Source organism: Alternaria ventricosa (assembly GCF_023758065.1).
Source record: "Alternaria ventricosa strain BMP 2768 chromosome Unknown scaffold_2, whole genome shotgun sequence".
NCBI classification, from domain to species: domain Eukaryota; kingdom Fungi; phylum Ascomycota; class Dothideomycetes; order Pleosporales; family Pleosporaceae; genus Alternaria; species Alternaria ventricosa.
The window spans coordinates 717,735-734,915 of record NW_026055682.1 but is presented as its reverse complement, the minus strand read 5'-3'; the positions used below and the strand labels follow the sequence as shown (position 1 = coordinate 734,915).

The following is a 17,181-nucleotide window of genomic DNA, read 5'->3' as shown; positions in this document are numbered from 1 at the left end:
GCCACGGCGTACGGGAGACTTGATGATGGGGAAATTTCTGTGACATCGTATGAAGGGAAGACACAGCTTGTATCGTTTGTTGTGTGAGTCTCACCGCCATCACGAGTGCGGGTGAAGAATACTGTAACTGTTACAAGCTGCATTCATTGAGTGACTCCTTCACGGGCCCAGCAGGTTGGAATTGTCTTGTGACCAGCGCGCAAAAGGACACACCCACAGTGACCGACTGACTGACGGGTCCACAACTTCAAGCGTCCAGCATGTCGAATATGTATCGCAACTCGACACTTCATCAGCATCGCCTGCCCTCAAAAGCCATCTCTAACACTCCTACTATCCATATACCCCTTCTCTACAATCGAGAAAGAACACTTGTACGAACTCAAAATGAACAGCAGCAATTTCAGCATCCTCCTAACGGCTACCTTTCCCGCCCTCGCCATATCTTCCTTCCTCTTCTCTTTAGCGATATACTTCCGGGGTCCTGAAGCACATCCGGAGACTCAAGATCGAGTGGACAACCTTGAGGATCTTGAGGATATTGTACCAGCACTCATCGAAGAAGTCAGGGTTTTGAGAAGAATGGTTGATCGAGAAAGGCAGAGAACGTGGAGGCTGGAAAACGAAGTAAGAGATATGGAGAGGCGACAGTGGAGAGGCAGCGAGACGGCCGACGATGCTGAAGATGAGAAAGAAATGGAAGACGATGGAGACGGAGAACTGCAAAGGCTTTATGAAGGACAAGTACCTGTACGAAAGCCGTTCGATGTCGACGAGTTTCTGGAAGAGCAGCGAGCCCGAGAGTACGCTTGCCGTATGATACAGAGGTCGATGATGAACAGGATCTGCGGCTCCGGCCGGCATCTCACTGAAGGAGTTCCTGAGTTCCAAGCTCCTGGGGTACGGCTTCGAGGCGGAGCCGATATCATACTAAGCGACGACGAAGCACTAGAGGAAGCAGCTGCCACAGAGTTGCCGCCCAGCCCTGAAAGGACCTCCACGCCCGTGAACGATGCAACTAATACTATCACACAAACCTCCCGCCAGCATGGACGTGAAGAGACTCGCGCAAGAATGCTAGGCCATGAAGACACTCACGCTCCCGCAATCACCAGGGGTAGCTACACTCCTTTAATAAATGGGTTCCATCAACCTTCTCGTCCAGTTGTCGTCCATGAATACCCCCAAACGCCCTCACTTCCTCTGCATCAAGCAACGTTTAGCTTCAGCCGTCAGCCAAGAGTCACCCACAATTCACCACCTAGGTTTATCCCCCCTTCCCCTCAAACACATCCTCCACGTCAACGTCTCACGAGAATAGCGATCCAAAACGAGACGGAAGAAGCGCGACGTGCAAACATACTTACGCTGATCCTAGAGAATACTAGACCACGCATTGCACCACACGACATCGCTGCCATTGTTGAGATATACACCAGATCATTGGCTGATGCTGATAGAAATCGTGCTGCCTTAACAAACTGGGATGTCCAAGAAGTTCCACCCGGGGAAATCCATTTGAGGTCTACTCGCTCCATGACCACTTCAACTATTACTGGAAATATAACTACGTTTAGGACTGTAGATTCGATCATCAGAACAGAAAGTAGGCCAACGCAAAACAACCCAGCCAATAACCACACCCTCGCCCCTTTCACGGACATACATGTCCCACACCCTCCCCTCACCAACGGCCATCGCGAAAGTCATACTCTCCTCCCTACCCTCACATTCACTGACTTCATACCTGGACCCACAGGAGAGTTCTACATAAGCCCACAAACAGCAGATCTCGTCACTCCTCTCCGCCAAACACTGCAAAGAGTACTTCCCGTGCTCAGCAGACCCGTCATCGATGAAATCGCGGCCAGATACGCTGTAGCTCTCGGGTTAGGCCTTGCTAACCGAGCACGGAATGTTATGATCAGACCCAGTTCAGCGTTTGTAAACGGAGGGGAAAATCGACCTGGAGTGGAGGATCTGAGCGTGGATGCCGATGAAGATACGTTCAGCGGTCACGAAGAAGTCTTTGAAAGAAGACTGCGAGAGATAAGAAATGACGGTGGTGCTGTGAATTCCTTTTACATCAACGGCGGTATTGTAATGCGGGACGCTGATAACACCACTACGCACGATGAAGCTGCAGAGCGGCTCACCGCCGGCCCAGAAGACATCCGCCCGCGCCCACGCCTCTCCACCCCTGAACTCAATGAAGCAATCGGAAGCTGGGGCTCTGTGACTCGCACTCCCGGCGGCCTCGTTTTACGCCTGCGAGGCGAAGGTGCAGAAGATGAGGAAATTTATCACCTTCAACGCGCACATGCGGACTATGGTAGAGATGTTGCGAGGGCGTCATCGGAGTCTTCAACGCGCTCTTCGAGGAGTGCGTCGTTAAGCGGAACCACACTCGTCAACTCCGCCGTTGGAAGTACAAACGGCGACACTGTTCCCACTTCCAACCCCCCTCCCCCTACGAATGTCGAGCCATCAGATAACGTGGAACTCTACCGTAACGGCGCTTATGAGACCCCTACTGCAACGCTTAGGCGGCGTCGCTGTGCGAGGGATATGAGGAGAGCCGGTCGTGCTTCTTCTCTCGCGGAGAGGGGGGGTGTGGAAGAGGGAAGTGCGGGGCGTAGCGAAGGGAGTAGTGAGGATGTCAGTGAAGATAGTATGGATGCGGAGATCGCGGAAGTGGAGGAGATGTGGCGGGAGATTCGCAGACAGAGGGGGACTATGGAGGAGGAGATGATGAGGCATATGGCGGCGAGGGAGCGTGCGGCGCAGGCGGGCCAGATGGATGGTGTGGGGATGGACCGGGTTGAGACAAATCGGGTGGTTATGAATGGGGTCGAGAGCGATGGGAGCGATGCGAGTGAGGAGATTTCTGAAGGTTCTGGATCTGAGGCGAGGGAAAGGAGGCTTGATAGCGAGTAACCGTGGTAGCGACATCCTCCACTATTGTACGCTCAACGTTTTTGAAGGTAAAGTTGACGTCGCATGTCTCTGCGTTCTGTAAAATGTAGCCAACTATTCTACACTCCAATAGACCCATACACAATGTATAACATCTCTACGAAAGCTCAGATGTCATACGACATTAGCACTTCGCCAAATGTTCTCGATAAATCATGCCGAGAGCCATTCCTCGCAATTACCCCTACTCCTGTAATCGCCAAAGGCCCGTAGTATCTAAGAAAAGCTGTTGCGTAGAGTTGAGGACCCGAAGGGGTTGTCGAGACGTTCTCAGCCACTGCGTCGTCGCGTCGCCGCAGGTCGACGACGCGTATAGAACTCAATAGTAGCCTAAACATCGACGTAAAAAGTCAGTAAACGTCTCACATCCGTTCATTCCATTAATAGTACTAACAGTGCCTTGCAGAACGCCTTCCAGGAAAGCCGCCTCAACATCATGAGTACGATGAGCCTGCGATACGAGCGACACAGCGAACGCTTTAGCGATCAACCCGGACATGTGAGGTGTATCGCTTGTCCCCTGCTTCAGCTGAAACGAATCCACCAACGACGAGACCAGTCCTTGGATATGCGCAAGGCTGACGCCGACGCGGTGCATCTTGAAGGCTCTGCATACCACAGCCATAGCGCGTGCGGTGCGGATGTTGATGATTGTGTTCCTGTTGCGCAATAGCGAGGAGACGTATTGGGTTTTCCGACCGGATCGTATATCCCGCAAGTTGAGGATGTCATCGCAAGCTTGGTTGTGGCGCGATAAAACAGTGAGGTCGGAAAGCGGGAAGTGTGAGAGTACCGCTGCAGATGGAACGGAAGCCCAAACCATTCGCTCTGGGTGACTTTCAGTAAAAGCGCGACATGTACAGCGTATTGACGACTCACCTGCGTGACCCTTGTATCGTGCCCACCATGCCTGACCTTCTGCTTTAAGCATCCGCATCACATCTGCTGCTGGCAGAGTCTTGTGCGGTTCTGTGAGCAGTGGATGATCGAGTGCAACTAAAGGAAATCACCGAAGTTAGCATGAGACCAAGATGTTACTTTACGTGGGACTTCAACATACTGACGGCGATCCTGGGCTCAAACATTGTTGAGGCCTTGACGAGCGCCTGCAAAAGACTCGTCGAAACTGATACGAATGCAGACGCTCCGCCACTCATCGACAGATGCAGGTTCGTCAACAGCATGAGAGCCTGTTGACCTTGTCCGTCTGGTGAGAACGGCGGTGGAAACTCGCCCCTCCAGATCGAAAAGGCTTGGCTTACGAAGCCTGTCTCGTCGTCGAACATCGTTCGGCTGTTTGCATCCCAAACGCGGAATCCAATCGTATTTCTCCCAGGGGGAGCCCGTGGGCGTGACTGGGTGGGCGTGATAGGCGGTGTGTGATAGCCATCAACGTCTGACCATGTTCCCTCATCGTCTTGCTCAGCTAATGTCATCCCGCCGAGCTGTAGAGCCTGCAGTGGTAGATCTTCCGGAGCCGGCGTGCGAAGGGCGCGTGCTCTCTCCTTTTCCCTCTTTAGCGCACGTCTAACTAGGGATTTGTAATGCTTTCTCGTCTTGGGAGACTTTGCAGTTCTCGCCAAGCCAGACTCGATTCTCACCTCGTGTGTACGTCTTGACAAGTCAATGCCAGACTCGCAGGCGGTATCTTCGATGATCGCGTGGATCTCGTCGTACTTGTGTTCGGGGTCGTGGAAGGGGACTTTCATTACTCGATCGAACTCGGGGTACGCACGACCACCATACAGAATGAGGTGGCTTTCGAATTGATAGCGAATGACATTAAGCCTGAGATTGAGGCCGGTAATGGCATTGAAGACCTTTGGGATGGTTGCCACGTTTGTGTCTTCGTACCATCGATAAAGGATGGTTAGTAGCTCTCGTTCGTCTTCATGCCAGTGATGGGGAGGGTCTCGTTCCAGCCTTCGCAGTGCTGCCAGCGAAGTGAAGTCGCTAGGCTCAGAGGCCTGTTGTACATTGTCGTTGGTGAGGCGAAGGGCTGGCATACCGAAGTCTAGAGTCCTTCGTACTTCTGGTGTGTATGCGGTGTTACCAGTGTCGAGATGGTGGCTTGTTCTTGCTGGAATTTGAAGTATAGCAGGAACAGCTCTGTCTTCGTCCGACGGACAAGGAGTTGACAGTGGTAGTGTGCTTTCAGAATCGTACGAAGGAGAACGCTGCTTGGATTTGTCCGAAGCGGAGGTACCGACTGTTGACGAGCAGACTGCATTGGTCACTTCTCCAGGCTCGCTCTTGATATATGGCACAAAGACATCTTCGATTGAAGGAAGCAACAAGTCTTGCTCGTTGTCATCGCGACTGCTGGCCAAGGACGCTGAGACGGTGTCAGTAGCTGCTTCATGGATAAGGAAAAGAAGGATGACGAGTGACCACTTGCCTTGTATATCATCCTCAGTCACAGTGTGCGATTGCTTTAGTGGGCGTGGCTCTTGCAGTGCCGGCGGCATCGTGGCTGCCACCGCCGGCTCCCACAGCATCACACCGGCATCTGCTGCTCTCCAAACGTGTCTCGTCATTGCGATGGAGTACGCGTTTGCCGATCCAGATGCAACGAAGAGTAGATGAAACAGCACGCTGGCGGTTCTGGAAGCGATGAGTGAAGGTTGTAATCGGCTGAGGTTAAAAGAGAGAAGATATTATATAGTTTGAAGAGTTTTCAACCCACCAGGCAGCCAGCTCGGGGCGCGTCGGACTCAAGTCGCGTGTACGCGCCAGAGAAACGTGTCGCAGCGCGTCCGGCGTGTCATGAGCGCGGTTGCGCGTGGTGAGGTGAGGTGAAAGAGGCGGCTCCATACGGCGCGTTCTCAAGAACAGTGAGCCAGCGCACCCACATGCGTCAAGTTGAGAGCCGGGCACGCGAAAGGAGTTGTTCTTAAGTGTTAGTAGAGCCGATCCATCGTGGCAAAGTGGGTGGGTAGAGCTCAGGTCGATGTAATAGCTGAGTGTGGAAGTTGACTGTTCCGCCACAGCATTAGCAGTGAGGCTTGCCGGTGTGACCTTCACCATGTCTTGACTTGTCAGCACGGATTCAGAGGAAATATGCGAAAATCGAAGATATCTATGATGATTCAATCAGATTTCAAAGCAGATACCTTCCCACGCTACGTTACATTCGTTACTGACGTCGAGAAGCCGAAGGAAAAAGAAAACAAGAGCAGAATGCAAAGCGCACAACTTTTGGCGTGGCGTAACAGAAGACCTAGACGGAAACCACCTTCCCCTCACAAGCGGTATGCGAAATAGTCGGGAGGGGAGCTGCGCCGGCGCTAAGCTTTGACAGATCGAAGTAAGAACTTGGAAGAGATAGACGGCCGAGAAGATTGGAAGTTCCCTAGTCCCGTTGGTTGCCGCATGATTCGTCCCGCCCATTGCAAATAAAAGGCGAATGCGTGAAATACGGCTAGTCGGGTCCAGAAAAACCGCCTGCAACGATACGGCACAGTCTGGCGTTCGCACAACCGACGAAGATGGGGTTGAGGTGACCAGGTGACGGGTTGATGGGTTTGCGCATAAGCGCCCGTCCATGGTGCTGTGGCTGCTGCTCCACATGCATATGCGGTCCGTAGACCGCATACGGGATCCGAAACGTGATCGCGCCTGCATACGAAAGCTCCAGGGCTAGGATACGGTTCGATGGGTAATTGCTTTTTCTTTTACGCCCATTCCACCAACACCGCCCAACAAATATCTTCGCGGCTTTGCTTCGCATAGCTTCGCATCCTTTTCTGGTGGTCGTTTTCGACGCCGCTCATTTGTGGCCATGCTGCTCGGTGCAGATCTTCCTTACGACCCACTTCTCCCAGAACTTGCGCTGCTGATTGGTGACCATGATTCCGTCGTCTGCTAGGACGTCGACGCCATCCGTTTGTCCTTCGCAGTTGCACCATGTAATCGAGGCTGGGGTATCGGGCATGGGCGGGAAGGAAAGGGTGCCTGTAGAGGTCAGTATATGTCTCACATGCACTTCCTACAGCCAGAACTTACCACCCTGTTCAGGCTCGTCGGTCTCTGCGTCAGATTCCGTGTCAGCTATTGAACTGCCATCAGCGTCATTCTCATTAGATGGATCATCGTGCTCGTGTTCGTATTCGTAATCGCTTTCGTCGCTGCTGTCGCTTCCAAGAGGGTCGTCTTCTGGTACTTCGGCTCCCATAACGAACTGCTCGTCGAAGTGCCTGGATATTGATGTAAACAGTCAGTAGATGTCTCACAACCGTTTGTACGCGGATATTACTTGCTTCTCGTATCCGATACGCCTGAGAGAAATCCAGTCAAGCCTTGTGAGCTCATCACGTAGACAGGGAAGCACGTCTTTCCACATACTGCCCTCTTTCAAGAGTACATCACGCAGACGCAGGCCACGCAATGTATCTCGGTGTCGTCGGGCAATGCCCAGAATTTCATCTGCATTGAGACGCCAGGCTTGGATCCCAAAAGCTGCAAAGACGGGATATCAGGTTAGTGTATGTCTCATGACGCAGAGACGCAAAACGTACCCTGCAGCTTTTCCCACTTCACGTTGTGGAAAAGCTCTTCTAGCCGCAATGTGAGTGGTCGGTATGAAGGAAAGCCAATGTGCACGGCTTCAATGTTCTTAGCCGCAGTAAACAATGCCTTGGACAGGGAGGTGAGATGTCGCATCCGAACGTCGAGGTCCGTGCTGTCATCGAAATGTAGCTCTAAGCAGGTCAGGCGTTCGGCAAGGATTCCCAGGGTTGATGGCGGATTGCTAGCGGCACCTAGGACGCTCTGCGGGCTTAGCATGGGTGACGAGAATCGCGAACATGGCGACTCGGACTCAAGGAGGGCCTGAAGACCGAGGTCGAAGTTAGTAAATGTCCCCTATCAATCCGTACACGGATATTACTTGCTTGACCGATTGTTTTCGCGCTATGCAAGCATGCCGGCGGCCATGTCGGTACTAGACCGTTCAACTCGTTGTGACCCCGCATGTACGTGATTAACACGGCATCTTCCTGGTCCTGCAGGCGTAGGATCTGGATATGCTGGAGTGAAGTGAATCGCTGGAGCGCGAAATGCAGGATATGTGCATCTTTCCTGCTGTTGAGAAGGCTGGTCTGCTCATTCACCTTTTTCTGAAATTTTTCAATATCAAGGGAGCTGAAACTCTCGGGTCGTGTCTGCAAAAGCTCCTGTATGCGGTCTCGTCCTTGGTCGTAGAAAAATGGCACCATGTAACTGAACTTCTTCACACGGCCGGCAATGTGAGGCTGGCCGGCTATTTTCTCTAATCTTTCGAGTCCCTTTCGCGAGAAACGTGTCGTAACGCGCGAGAACTGATGAATGACACCCTGCAGAGGCTCAGTACATGTCTCACGTGCACTTCGTACAGCCGGACTCACCAAATTGCTGAATCTTCTGCAAGTCAATCTACAAAGGTGAGGATACGAAGTCAGTGTGTGTCTCAGATGCACTCCACACAGCTATGCAACTTACCTAAAGCTCGCAATCGTTTCGGCATCGTCGGGCTCAGGTGGGAGGGGCAGCTTGAAAGATTCCTGCGACAGATATGCGCGGCGCTCCAGGCTTATCGGTTTTTCTGGTTCGCTCGCAACATATTCGAGGATGATGCGAAGAAGCTCGTCGGCGAGATCGAGGATACCCATTTTAAGTGGTCACATTCATGACGGCCGCTCCGAAGAAGCTCTGCTCACGAAGCTTCCCAGCGCGATTTAGGAGCGCACCGCACAGCGGATATACTCTCAATGCAGGGCAGCAGCGTTCGGGCCGGGTCGGGAGGAGGGAATGGCAGGTGGTAGTGAGCGTAGCGACAGCGGGACAGTCGAGTCAACTGACAACGTGGTGTTATCCGACGGCCGGCACCGATCTATGGGATAGCAAGCGAAGGACAGCCAGAGGGGCGTGGTCGGAGAAAGAAATGCATGACCTCTCTGCCAGCAGTCAGCTAAGCGTAGAGTTGCGAAGACGACCTGGGACTGGACACGCCGCCTGCAACTTGCAGCGTGCACCCCGGTACGCCCTCGCCCAAACCGCGATGCATTAAACTGCAACGGGCTTAACGTCTCACATGATCACTAGCGTCTGCATTTACATAAGCAGGACGGTAAACATGCATGGCTCCTCCCGCGATGAAGAGTCGAATGGTCGCTGTGGACTACTGCACAAATTCGCTAGGGCTGGCTGTTACGCCTGCGCTGATTCGAGGCCCAGAGGCCTGCTCCCCACAGCCCACTACACGAATTTCCATCCATGGATGGTCTCGATGCGTTGCCAACGAAGCATGCATCTGGAGGTCGGCTGATTGGCGTCACAAGCGCTTCAGATGCGTCATCCGGCCGATTCCACTGCCGTGTACTTGGGATGGCGCAAACGCCATTGAAGCGATGGGCATCTCATGACGACACGGAGCTTTAGGAGCCTCATAGTGGGCTGAAACGGGTGTCGCTATGTCTCGCAATGTGCGTACGCTGTTGCAGTGCGTCATCTGTCCTGCTCTCAGGGGATGATAGCATGCAAGTCGCATTTCAGTACACGAGGTACTGCGTTCAATATGTAGATAGTATACAAGCATCTTGAGGCGCAAGCGACCCGAATTCGGTCATCGCACAAATTCGGGACGGAGAGGACATGGCCGCAATCCCGCTCGTACATGCGCCGATGACGATGCATGCGTGGAACTGCCGGTCAGATCGACGTGTTGCTTCACAAGCCTATACTTGCCCTGGTAACGTCATGCGGACCTGCGCGGTCGTGTAGCTATGGCGCACGCAGCTGTCGTAGAGCGTCGCACAAAAAATGACACTAGATGACCTCCTGCCTTGTCGACTTGTCGACCTCTCGTGCCGACGAAAACTCTACTCACATATCGCCTGGGCCTGTTCCAGCACGGCAAACACTCAAAGACGTGTCTCTCCATCAACCCGTCCAAACACACCTATCGGGTCACGCTTTCGCTCTGGATTGAACACGTTCGCTTCGTTTCCGACGAACCTCGGTGCTGCTCAGCTTGCTCTGGAAGGTTTCATCGATGCTGTCTTCTTCGCTGGCATCGAGAACAGCAACCTCAAAGACCTCAAGGGGGTCCCATCCCTGCTCGCTGCGCTTGTTGTTCACTGCAGCACCTCCGCTCCTTGTCTCGAGCGACAGCACCAAGGCAGAGATGTCTTTGTCAGTGATGGTTGGGCCGAAGGGATCCCAAATCTCGACATATTTGATAGTAAGCCCGAAGGGATAGCTGACGTGGACGGCATGTCCGTTCGGCCCGGGTTCTTGGATCTCTTCAACACGGATGCGCTCGTCATCTGGAGGGCCAAAGTAGAGGAGGGAGGAGAGGAAGTCGTGTGCTGATTGCTGACGTTCTTTCCAACTTTCGAGATGCTCTGCAAACTTCTTGTTTACTAGTAGAGCATCGCCGGTGATTCCGACTGTAAGTACGCTAGGCTGGGCATCGGAAGTGGATGGCTGTCTCCTTCCGAGCATAAAGGCAAACATTGTAAGCAGTAGCTTGTGGCCGATGTGAAGGTGATCGAAAGTCCCTCCGACGGCAACAGAGAGGTGGTTGATTGCTTTGTCTGTCTCATCGGCAGACGATACTGGTTCTGGTGCCTCTACACTGACAATACCACCTCGAACTTTGGACACGGGTACCTGGGCTTTAGATAGAGAGAGGAAACTCTTCAGTACGCGCTCCCCTTCTTCGCTTTCGACCGAGTAGACGGCGTCCCATGATCGCGAACTCCGGGCTAGTGTATGGATATCAATTGCTGGCCCTTGGAGTTCCTGCTCTGGAGTGGCATCTGGTAGGGGCTTCGTCAGTTGGCCATCCCTGGGGTATGCGACTAGTACAACGCGAGCATCAACACCCTCTGAGTCTTCGGTATCGATAGCTTCCCTGCTCGCAGTGATGCAGATGAGTTTGTAGAGATCGGCTACTAGCTGCTGGGTGGTTGCGTAGTGTAGGCCCCGGGGCTCATCAAGATGGCCGTACAGATGCGGGCACGGTGATGCAATTTCTAGAAGTATGGATTCATGGGATTTGCGCGGAGACCTGGCCAGCTCTTTCAAGACGGTGAACAAGGGCGAGTTGTAGGCGGCCTTGAGTGCTGCATACGAGGGTGGTGAGGGTGCAGGCGGCAGCAGCAGCAGTGCACGGCGGACTGGTTTGTGTGCTGGCGGCATGGTTGCAAGTTAATGTATCTGGAGTTGAAGGTCGAAGATCATGAATCATAGCCATGGAAGCGAGCCTGTGTCACATGGAGGTAACCCGAAGCAGCGTGAAGGGAGGGCGGAGGGGTGGTGGGGAACTTTTGCCGAGAAACAGCCGCGGGCGCCCAGCAAGTCGAGGCCAACCGCAGCGGAGCTCTTGACGATTGACTACGCGCCGCAACAGTCCCGAGTCTGTCTCTCTTTCCTCTGCCCGAGCCCTAGCAGGAGCAATTGCAGGCGCCATGCCTTTCGGAAACCACCACCAGAATGCGCACAACGACCCGGCGCAGGGCATCTTTGCAGCGGCGTCGGCGCTGGGGAGTATGTAGATGCCGGCCTTGGGCACCGCCGTGAACGTGGGCTGATGTGTATCTCGCAATTGTAGGCATAGGAGCGCCTGGAGGCAATCTGCGAGGGGCAACCCAGGGCACCACGCGCGCCGGCACCGACGCCTTCCTGCCCCAGAGCAGCGCGAACCAGCCGGCCCAGGGCGACGCCTACCTGCCCTCGACCGCACCGCCCGCAGCCAACTCGAGCTTCGACGCCCCGCGACGGCGCACCAACGAGGAGCTGCACATATCTGCTGGCGGCGGTCAGGTGCCCCCATCAGCGTCGGCGCAGCCCCAGCAGCAGCACCTGTACAGCTCGCCCGACAATTACCGCTCGGCGCCCAACATCAACATCGACCATGGAACCCCTCAGACCTCGCAGTATGGCTCCCCGGCTGTCCCCGGCGCCCTCCAGCCCGCCCAGCAGCCACAACAACAACAGCCGGGGCCGCCGCAGCAGCAGCGACCCGCGCCCGCCAACGCCTACACGGCCCCCGTCGTGCCTACCCAGACGCAGATAGCCAGCAACGCCCAGCAGTACACGCTGCCCACGCGCTCCAACACCATCAGCCAGCCCCAGCATTCCCCTCACTCGGCCCATTCCTACTCGCGCTCGAGCCCAGCTGGCCTGGGCCCCGACCAGAAATACGTCCCCTTCTCCAACACTCCCGAGCAGAACAAGTACCAGGCCGGCACGCCCGCCCAGAAGTACTACCCCACGACGCCCTCCGGCGCTGCATCGCAATCACCTCTGGGCCTCGCCGACATCCGCCCGCGCGCAAACTCGACCATGGACCACGAGGGCATGGGACACGGCAACACCATGGTCAGCGACGGCAACAAGGTGCCCTCCAACAGCAACTACCTCGCCCCCTGGAGCATCTACGCCTACGACTGGTGCAAATGGAACGTCCCGGGCGGCAACAGCGCCGGCAAGATGGCCGTCGGCAGCTATCTCGAAGACAACCACAACTTCATCCGCATCCTCGACACGCAAATAGCGCCCCAAGACACCTCCGCCCCCGGCGCGACACCCTACGGCCTCGAATACAACGCAATCGCTGAAGCCACATGTTCCTTCCCCGTCACGCGCATACTATGGGAGCCGCCGTCGTCGCAGAAGCAGTCGACAGACCTTCTCGCAACGTCGGGCGACCATCTGCGGTTGTGGTCGCTGCCGCAAGCCTCCGGAAACAACATGAGCAACACCATCACGCGCTCGTCCTCCGTAAACACGCGCGAGCCTCAGCTCCCTAAGCTCACGCCGCTCGCGCTCCTCTCCAACTCCAAGACCCCTGAACACACCGCGCCGCTCACATCCCTCGATTGGAATACCATGTCGCCCAAGCTCATCATCACCTCCAGCATAGACACGACCTGCACCATCTGGGACATACCCTCGCTTACCGCCAAGACCCAATTGATTGCCCACGACAAGGAGGTCTTCGATGTGCGCTTCTGCGCAGGAAGTGTCGATGTCTTTGTGAGTTGTGGCGCTGACGGCAGTGTGCGCATGTTCGACCTCCGCAGTCTAGAGCACAGCACCATCATCTACGAGCCCTCAGACAAGGGCAACGACAAAGACAAGGGTCAGTTTCTGTATTCACTTTCGACGCCAATTGCTAACAAGGTACAGGCTCGCCGACAGGCCGCATGTCGCCCACCAAAGCCCAGCAGACCATGTCGTACGCGCCCCCGCTCCTCCGTCTCGCCGCATCACCCCACGACTCCCACCTCCTCGCTACCTTCGCCGCCGACTCAAACCTGATCCGCATCCTCGACGTGCGGCAGCCAGGCCAAGCCCTGCTCGAACTGCGCGGCCACTCTGCGTCCGTCAACAGCATAGAGTGGAACCCATCCCGGAGAGGCATGCTCGCCTCCGGTGGAGACGACTCCCTCGTCCTCATCTGGGACCTGCTACACGCAAACAACGGCGCGACAATCAGCGGCGAACACGCTTCAACACAGCCTCCCGTCGTACAGCCTGCGACCACCCACCCCGCCAACGGAGCCGCAGGCGCGCAGAATGTGCCCGTGGGCCAGAAGGGACCCTATGCCAGCTGGCGGTGCGACTACGAAGTCGGCAACATTAGCTGGGCACCTCAGAGCGCTCTGACAGGGCAAGGCGGCGAGTGGGTCGGTGTCGCTGGTGGACGTGGTGTTTGGGGCGTCAAGTTATGATAAGGCACTCGATTCCTTGTTGATAACCTCAGTTCAGACTTCGTACGACTGCCATGTTTTGCCTTGGAATGCCCAACTGTATGAATGACGCGTTGTTTCTGATTAGGGCAACGGGCGGGGTGGATAAAAGTGTACAGCTCTTGTTATCTTGCTCTCTGAGCACAATAGTTTGGTGGTGGGAGGCGTTAGTGGTGCGGTTTTGCATGCATATAAGATACCTGGAAGTGAAAGACTTGTCTTTTCTACATGACGACTTTGGATGCGATGATGTTTTGCCTTTGACTCTTTCCCCTCCTCATTCTCTTCAAAGTCTATACTTATCGTATGACGACCTCCACAACAACCTCATTACTCCATCCAGCCTTTGAATCAGTCTCCTTCCACGCCCGCACCGTATCAATTTCAAGCACGTTCTCGCATTCCTTGCTGACACTGACGCAATGAGCCGGGACGGGGCGGCCGAACAACACGGCGAAGAAGTCGTTTTCGATGGAGCGCTTTGGGAGGTCTGAGATGTATAGTGCTGTGTTCCGTCAGTAAACATCCAAACACAGCACAAGTAGAAGCGAAGAAAGGAATGCTGAGAAAGAAATGGGCAAGTAGAAATGACGGAGAGAAAAAGAACATACCAAACCTCCCCAAAACCTTACAACTCGTCCAAACCCTCAAGCGTCCCGAACCCCGATCCACATACGCATCCGCACTAACAACCGCCGCCGCCCCCGTCATCTTCCCCACAACCCCCAAATTCGCAACGTGCACCTTCCTCGGTCCAGCCGCCTCACTGCCCTCCCCCCTCTTTAGTTCAAACTCCATAAGCGGAAACGCAGATAAAATCTCCCAGCCACGAACCGGAAGTTCGAGGTGAACGAAGGCATTGTTAGTTGCTACGCTCGTGGGAGCAGTGACCTGGCCGTCTGTGTGCGAGCGGATGATGTAGGTTCCCTGCTCTGCGCCGGGGAAGGCGTCGAGGGCGATGAGTTCGGAGAGGGGTTTGGGGGTGCAGTTGAAGACACCTAGAATCGACACTCCAGTATGTGCCATGCCGACGTAGGTGGTTACTTTGAGGAGGACGGTGTCGTCGTAGGCGTTGTAGGCTTGTGTTGTTTTGCCCACGGTATGGGGACGTAGGATCACCGTGTCGCCGCGTGGTGTTTTTCCTGTCATCTGGTTGATGAGGGAGATGTCGTGTTGCCCGGGGACGTCGGTGATGTAAATGGGTCCGCCGGAGACGCAGCGTGCGGCGGCGTGGAAGGCGGCGTAGTCGTGGCTTGTTTGAAACATGTCCCAGTCGGGGAGTATGTTGAGGTATTGCGTTATGATGGAGTTGTGGGCGTTGCAGAAGATGTGCCAGGGGTGGCTTGCAGGTACCTCAGGGAAGAAGTCATCTGAGTTACGCAGGAGCATGCGTGGTTTGTTCGAGGGTAGTTGCGAGTGGAAGATTAGGGGCGGGGCTTGCGACATGCAGGATATGGCGCGCGCGGAGAAGGAACGGAGTTGGGCGATGGACCAGGCGTCTTGGTAGGATTTGATTAGTTTGCGGCGGTCGTCCGAATCGTGGAGCTCGTCGAGGAAGAACTGGGCGTCGGTTTTTACGGAGTCGATGCCGCAGGAGGAGAGGAATTCGTAGAAGTCTTTATAGAAGCGGGATACATCTTCTTCGGCTACGACGGTGATCTTACCGCCGGACACGCCGTCTTTGAGTTGGACGAGGCTAGTTTTGTAGTCTTTTGCTATCTTGCCTTCGGGTGCAATGCCTCCCCAATATCCGAAAATCGCATGCCATACAGCGATGTGGCGGATGTGGCTGTACTTCTCTCGTATGTCGCTGACTGTAGCTTTGAGACCACGAGGGAAGCCTTTTTTGGTTGCTTCGAACTCTGTCATGGCGTTATCGAATTGGTCGCCGCCTTCGGTGTTGAGTGACTGCCAGTTGTCGTCGATGATCAAGTTGCTGATATTGATTTCGTTCTTGCGTAGTGACTCCAGTGCCTCGAAGATTTTGTCTTCAGTAAGCTTTTGGCCTAGACCATTCCACGTGCAGTACGTCAAGCCATCATACCAGTTCTCCAGCCATTGCGGTTTGAAGTCGTCAATCAATGCCTTCTCTTCTTCATTGACCAGTCCTGCCGAGACTTGATATGCCATCACGAGTTTGCGAGCATAGTACATCGAAGCTGCCACCGCATCGTCTAGCTTCATGCCTACTGCAGCAACAATACGCACAGTGCCATCTTTTTCACTGTCGTTCCTGGCGTTCATGACGACTCTGCCCTCACCGTCATGATTGAGAGTTGTCAATACCTCATCCAACCCACTCACGGCGAGCAGTGCCAGGTGGGTACCATCGTGACGCTCGAATGCGGCCAACATGGCATCCTTGTCAGGTTGAAATCGATCCTTGCCTTGTCTCGGAGCAAGCCATGGAGCCCATAGTCGTACTTCAGCGAACCAGCGGGAGAGATTCGTCGGTTTTCCAAGCTTTTCGCCTGACAGACCGGGCTGCTTGCCTGATGCTGCACTGATGGGGTAGGTAAGGTCCCACAGAACGGTGTTGGGCGTATCGCTTTGTTCTTTCGATATATTAAGGAATGGCGGTAGGCCCTCGAGATAGTAAGTCAAGTCTTCTTTCAGCGCATCTGGTGACTGGTAGATGAGGCGAGCGTCTGAGGTTGAGAATTGTTCGTTGGCCCATTTCCACGGTTCGTTCTGGGCATGTTAGCGACAACGTTTCGATAAATTGTTTTACACAATCAGTGAAATGAGCCTATAGTAAGCTGACCGTCGAAGACGTACCTCTGACGCTCTGAAAGTGATGGTATATGACAATGAAGAGCCGTGTTTGGGTCTTCCGGTCAAGTCGATTGTGTAGTAATGGCGTTGGACATTTGACTGATCGGGCTTGACTACCGTCTTTACATAGTTAGCTTCTGACGAGGCTAGGTGGTACGGTCATATGCTTACCACAGATGCCTCATTGTTTGGCTTCAGACTAGTACTTGTCCATTGATCAAGGGTATCAAAGTTGTGCCAGAGTGCGACTTCCCATGTCTTTTCCGAGCCGGCCGAGCTCTCGATAACTACAGTAATCCTTACCTGAGTGTGTGATTAGATGAGGCTCAAGTCGGGAGATAGATTGAACACACAGATTCTCGATCAGAGGGAATGGTAGTCGTCTGGCCCAGCGGAGGATGGCAGCTGAGTGCGGCGTACATGGTTTCGAATGCAGAAAGTCAGGATAAGCTATGTAGTTAAGTAGATGATGATAGAAAGCACACGGAAAGACACGATGGACGGGACGGATGATGAGGAGAGTATTGAGTTTGCATTGACCGACAACTAAGGTTTCCAGCAGCACAATGATGCATATGCAGGCACTAAGAGGCCGAGGAGGTGCAGGTGACGTGTGCGGAGGTCGGGGTAGCTGCGAGGTGCACTAACCTTGGAAACCTCCAACCAATCGGCGTCATCGAATTCCCATCTTGGC

The 17,181-nt window shown here is 54.5% G+C and overlaps 5 protein-coding genes across 5 annotated transcripts; 1 reads left to right on the top strand and 4 right to left on the bottom strand.

The window, feature by feature from the left end:
* Positions 1–4,010: 4,010 nt before the first annotated feature.
* On the bottom strand, positions 4,011–5,444 carry J4E93_001248 (uncharacterized protein; the record flags this gene model as incomplete). Its single annotated transcript, XM_049339200.1, has 1 exon — positions 4,011–5,444. One exon carries the CDS (start codon positions 5,442–5,444, stop codon positions 4,011–4,013), a length of 1,434 nt encoding a protein of 477 aa, XP_049203157.1.
* A 1,301-nt stretch (positions 5,445–6,745) lies between these two features.
* Positions 6,746–8,624, bottom strand: J4E93_001247 (uncharacterized protein; the record flags this gene model as incomplete). Its single annotated transcript, XM_049339199.1, has 7 exons — positions 6,746–6,930; positions 6,982–7,172; positions 7,236–7,434; positions 7,494–7,806; positions 7,869–8,309; positions 8,361–8,388; positions 8,455–8,624. 7 exons carry the CDS (start codon positions 8,622–8,624, stop codon positions 6,746–6,748), a joined length of 1,527 nt encoding a protein of 508 aa, XP_049203156.1.
* A 1,297-nt stretch (positions 8,625–9,921) lies between these two features.
* On the bottom strand, positions 9,922–11,157 carry J4E93_001246 (uncharacterized protein; the record flags this gene model as incomplete). The annotated part of the gene is made up of 1 exon (XM_049339198.1): positions 9,922–11,157. The coding sequence occupies one exon, from the start codon at positions 11,155–11,157 to the stop codon at positions 9,922–9,924; it is 1,236 nt and encodes a 411-aa protein (XP_049203155.1).
* A 269-nt stretch (positions 11,158–11,426) lies between these two features.
* Positions 11,427–13,694, top strand: J4E93_001245 (uncharacterized protein; the record flags this gene model as incomplete). Its single annotated transcript, XM_049339197.1, has 3 exons — positions 11,427–11,505; positions 11,570–13,102; positions 13,150–13,694. 3 exons carry the CDS (start codon positions 11,427–11,429, stop codon positions 13,692–13,694), a joined length of 2,157 nt encoding a protein of 718 aa, XP_049203154.1.
* Positions 13,695–14,011: 317 nt separating this feature from the next.
* Positions 14,012–16,909, bottom strand: J4E93_001244 (uncharacterized protein; the record flags this gene model as incomplete). Its single annotated transcript, XM_049339196.1, has 5 exons — positions 14,012–14,217; positions 14,324–16,403; positions 16,491–16,607; positions 16,659–16,790; positions 16,841–16,909. 5 exons carry the CDS (start codon positions 16,907–16,909, stop codon positions 14,012–14,014), a joined length of 2,604 nt encoding a protein of 867 aa, XP_049203153.1.
* Between the last annotated feature and the right edge of the window lie 272 nt (positions 16,910–17,181).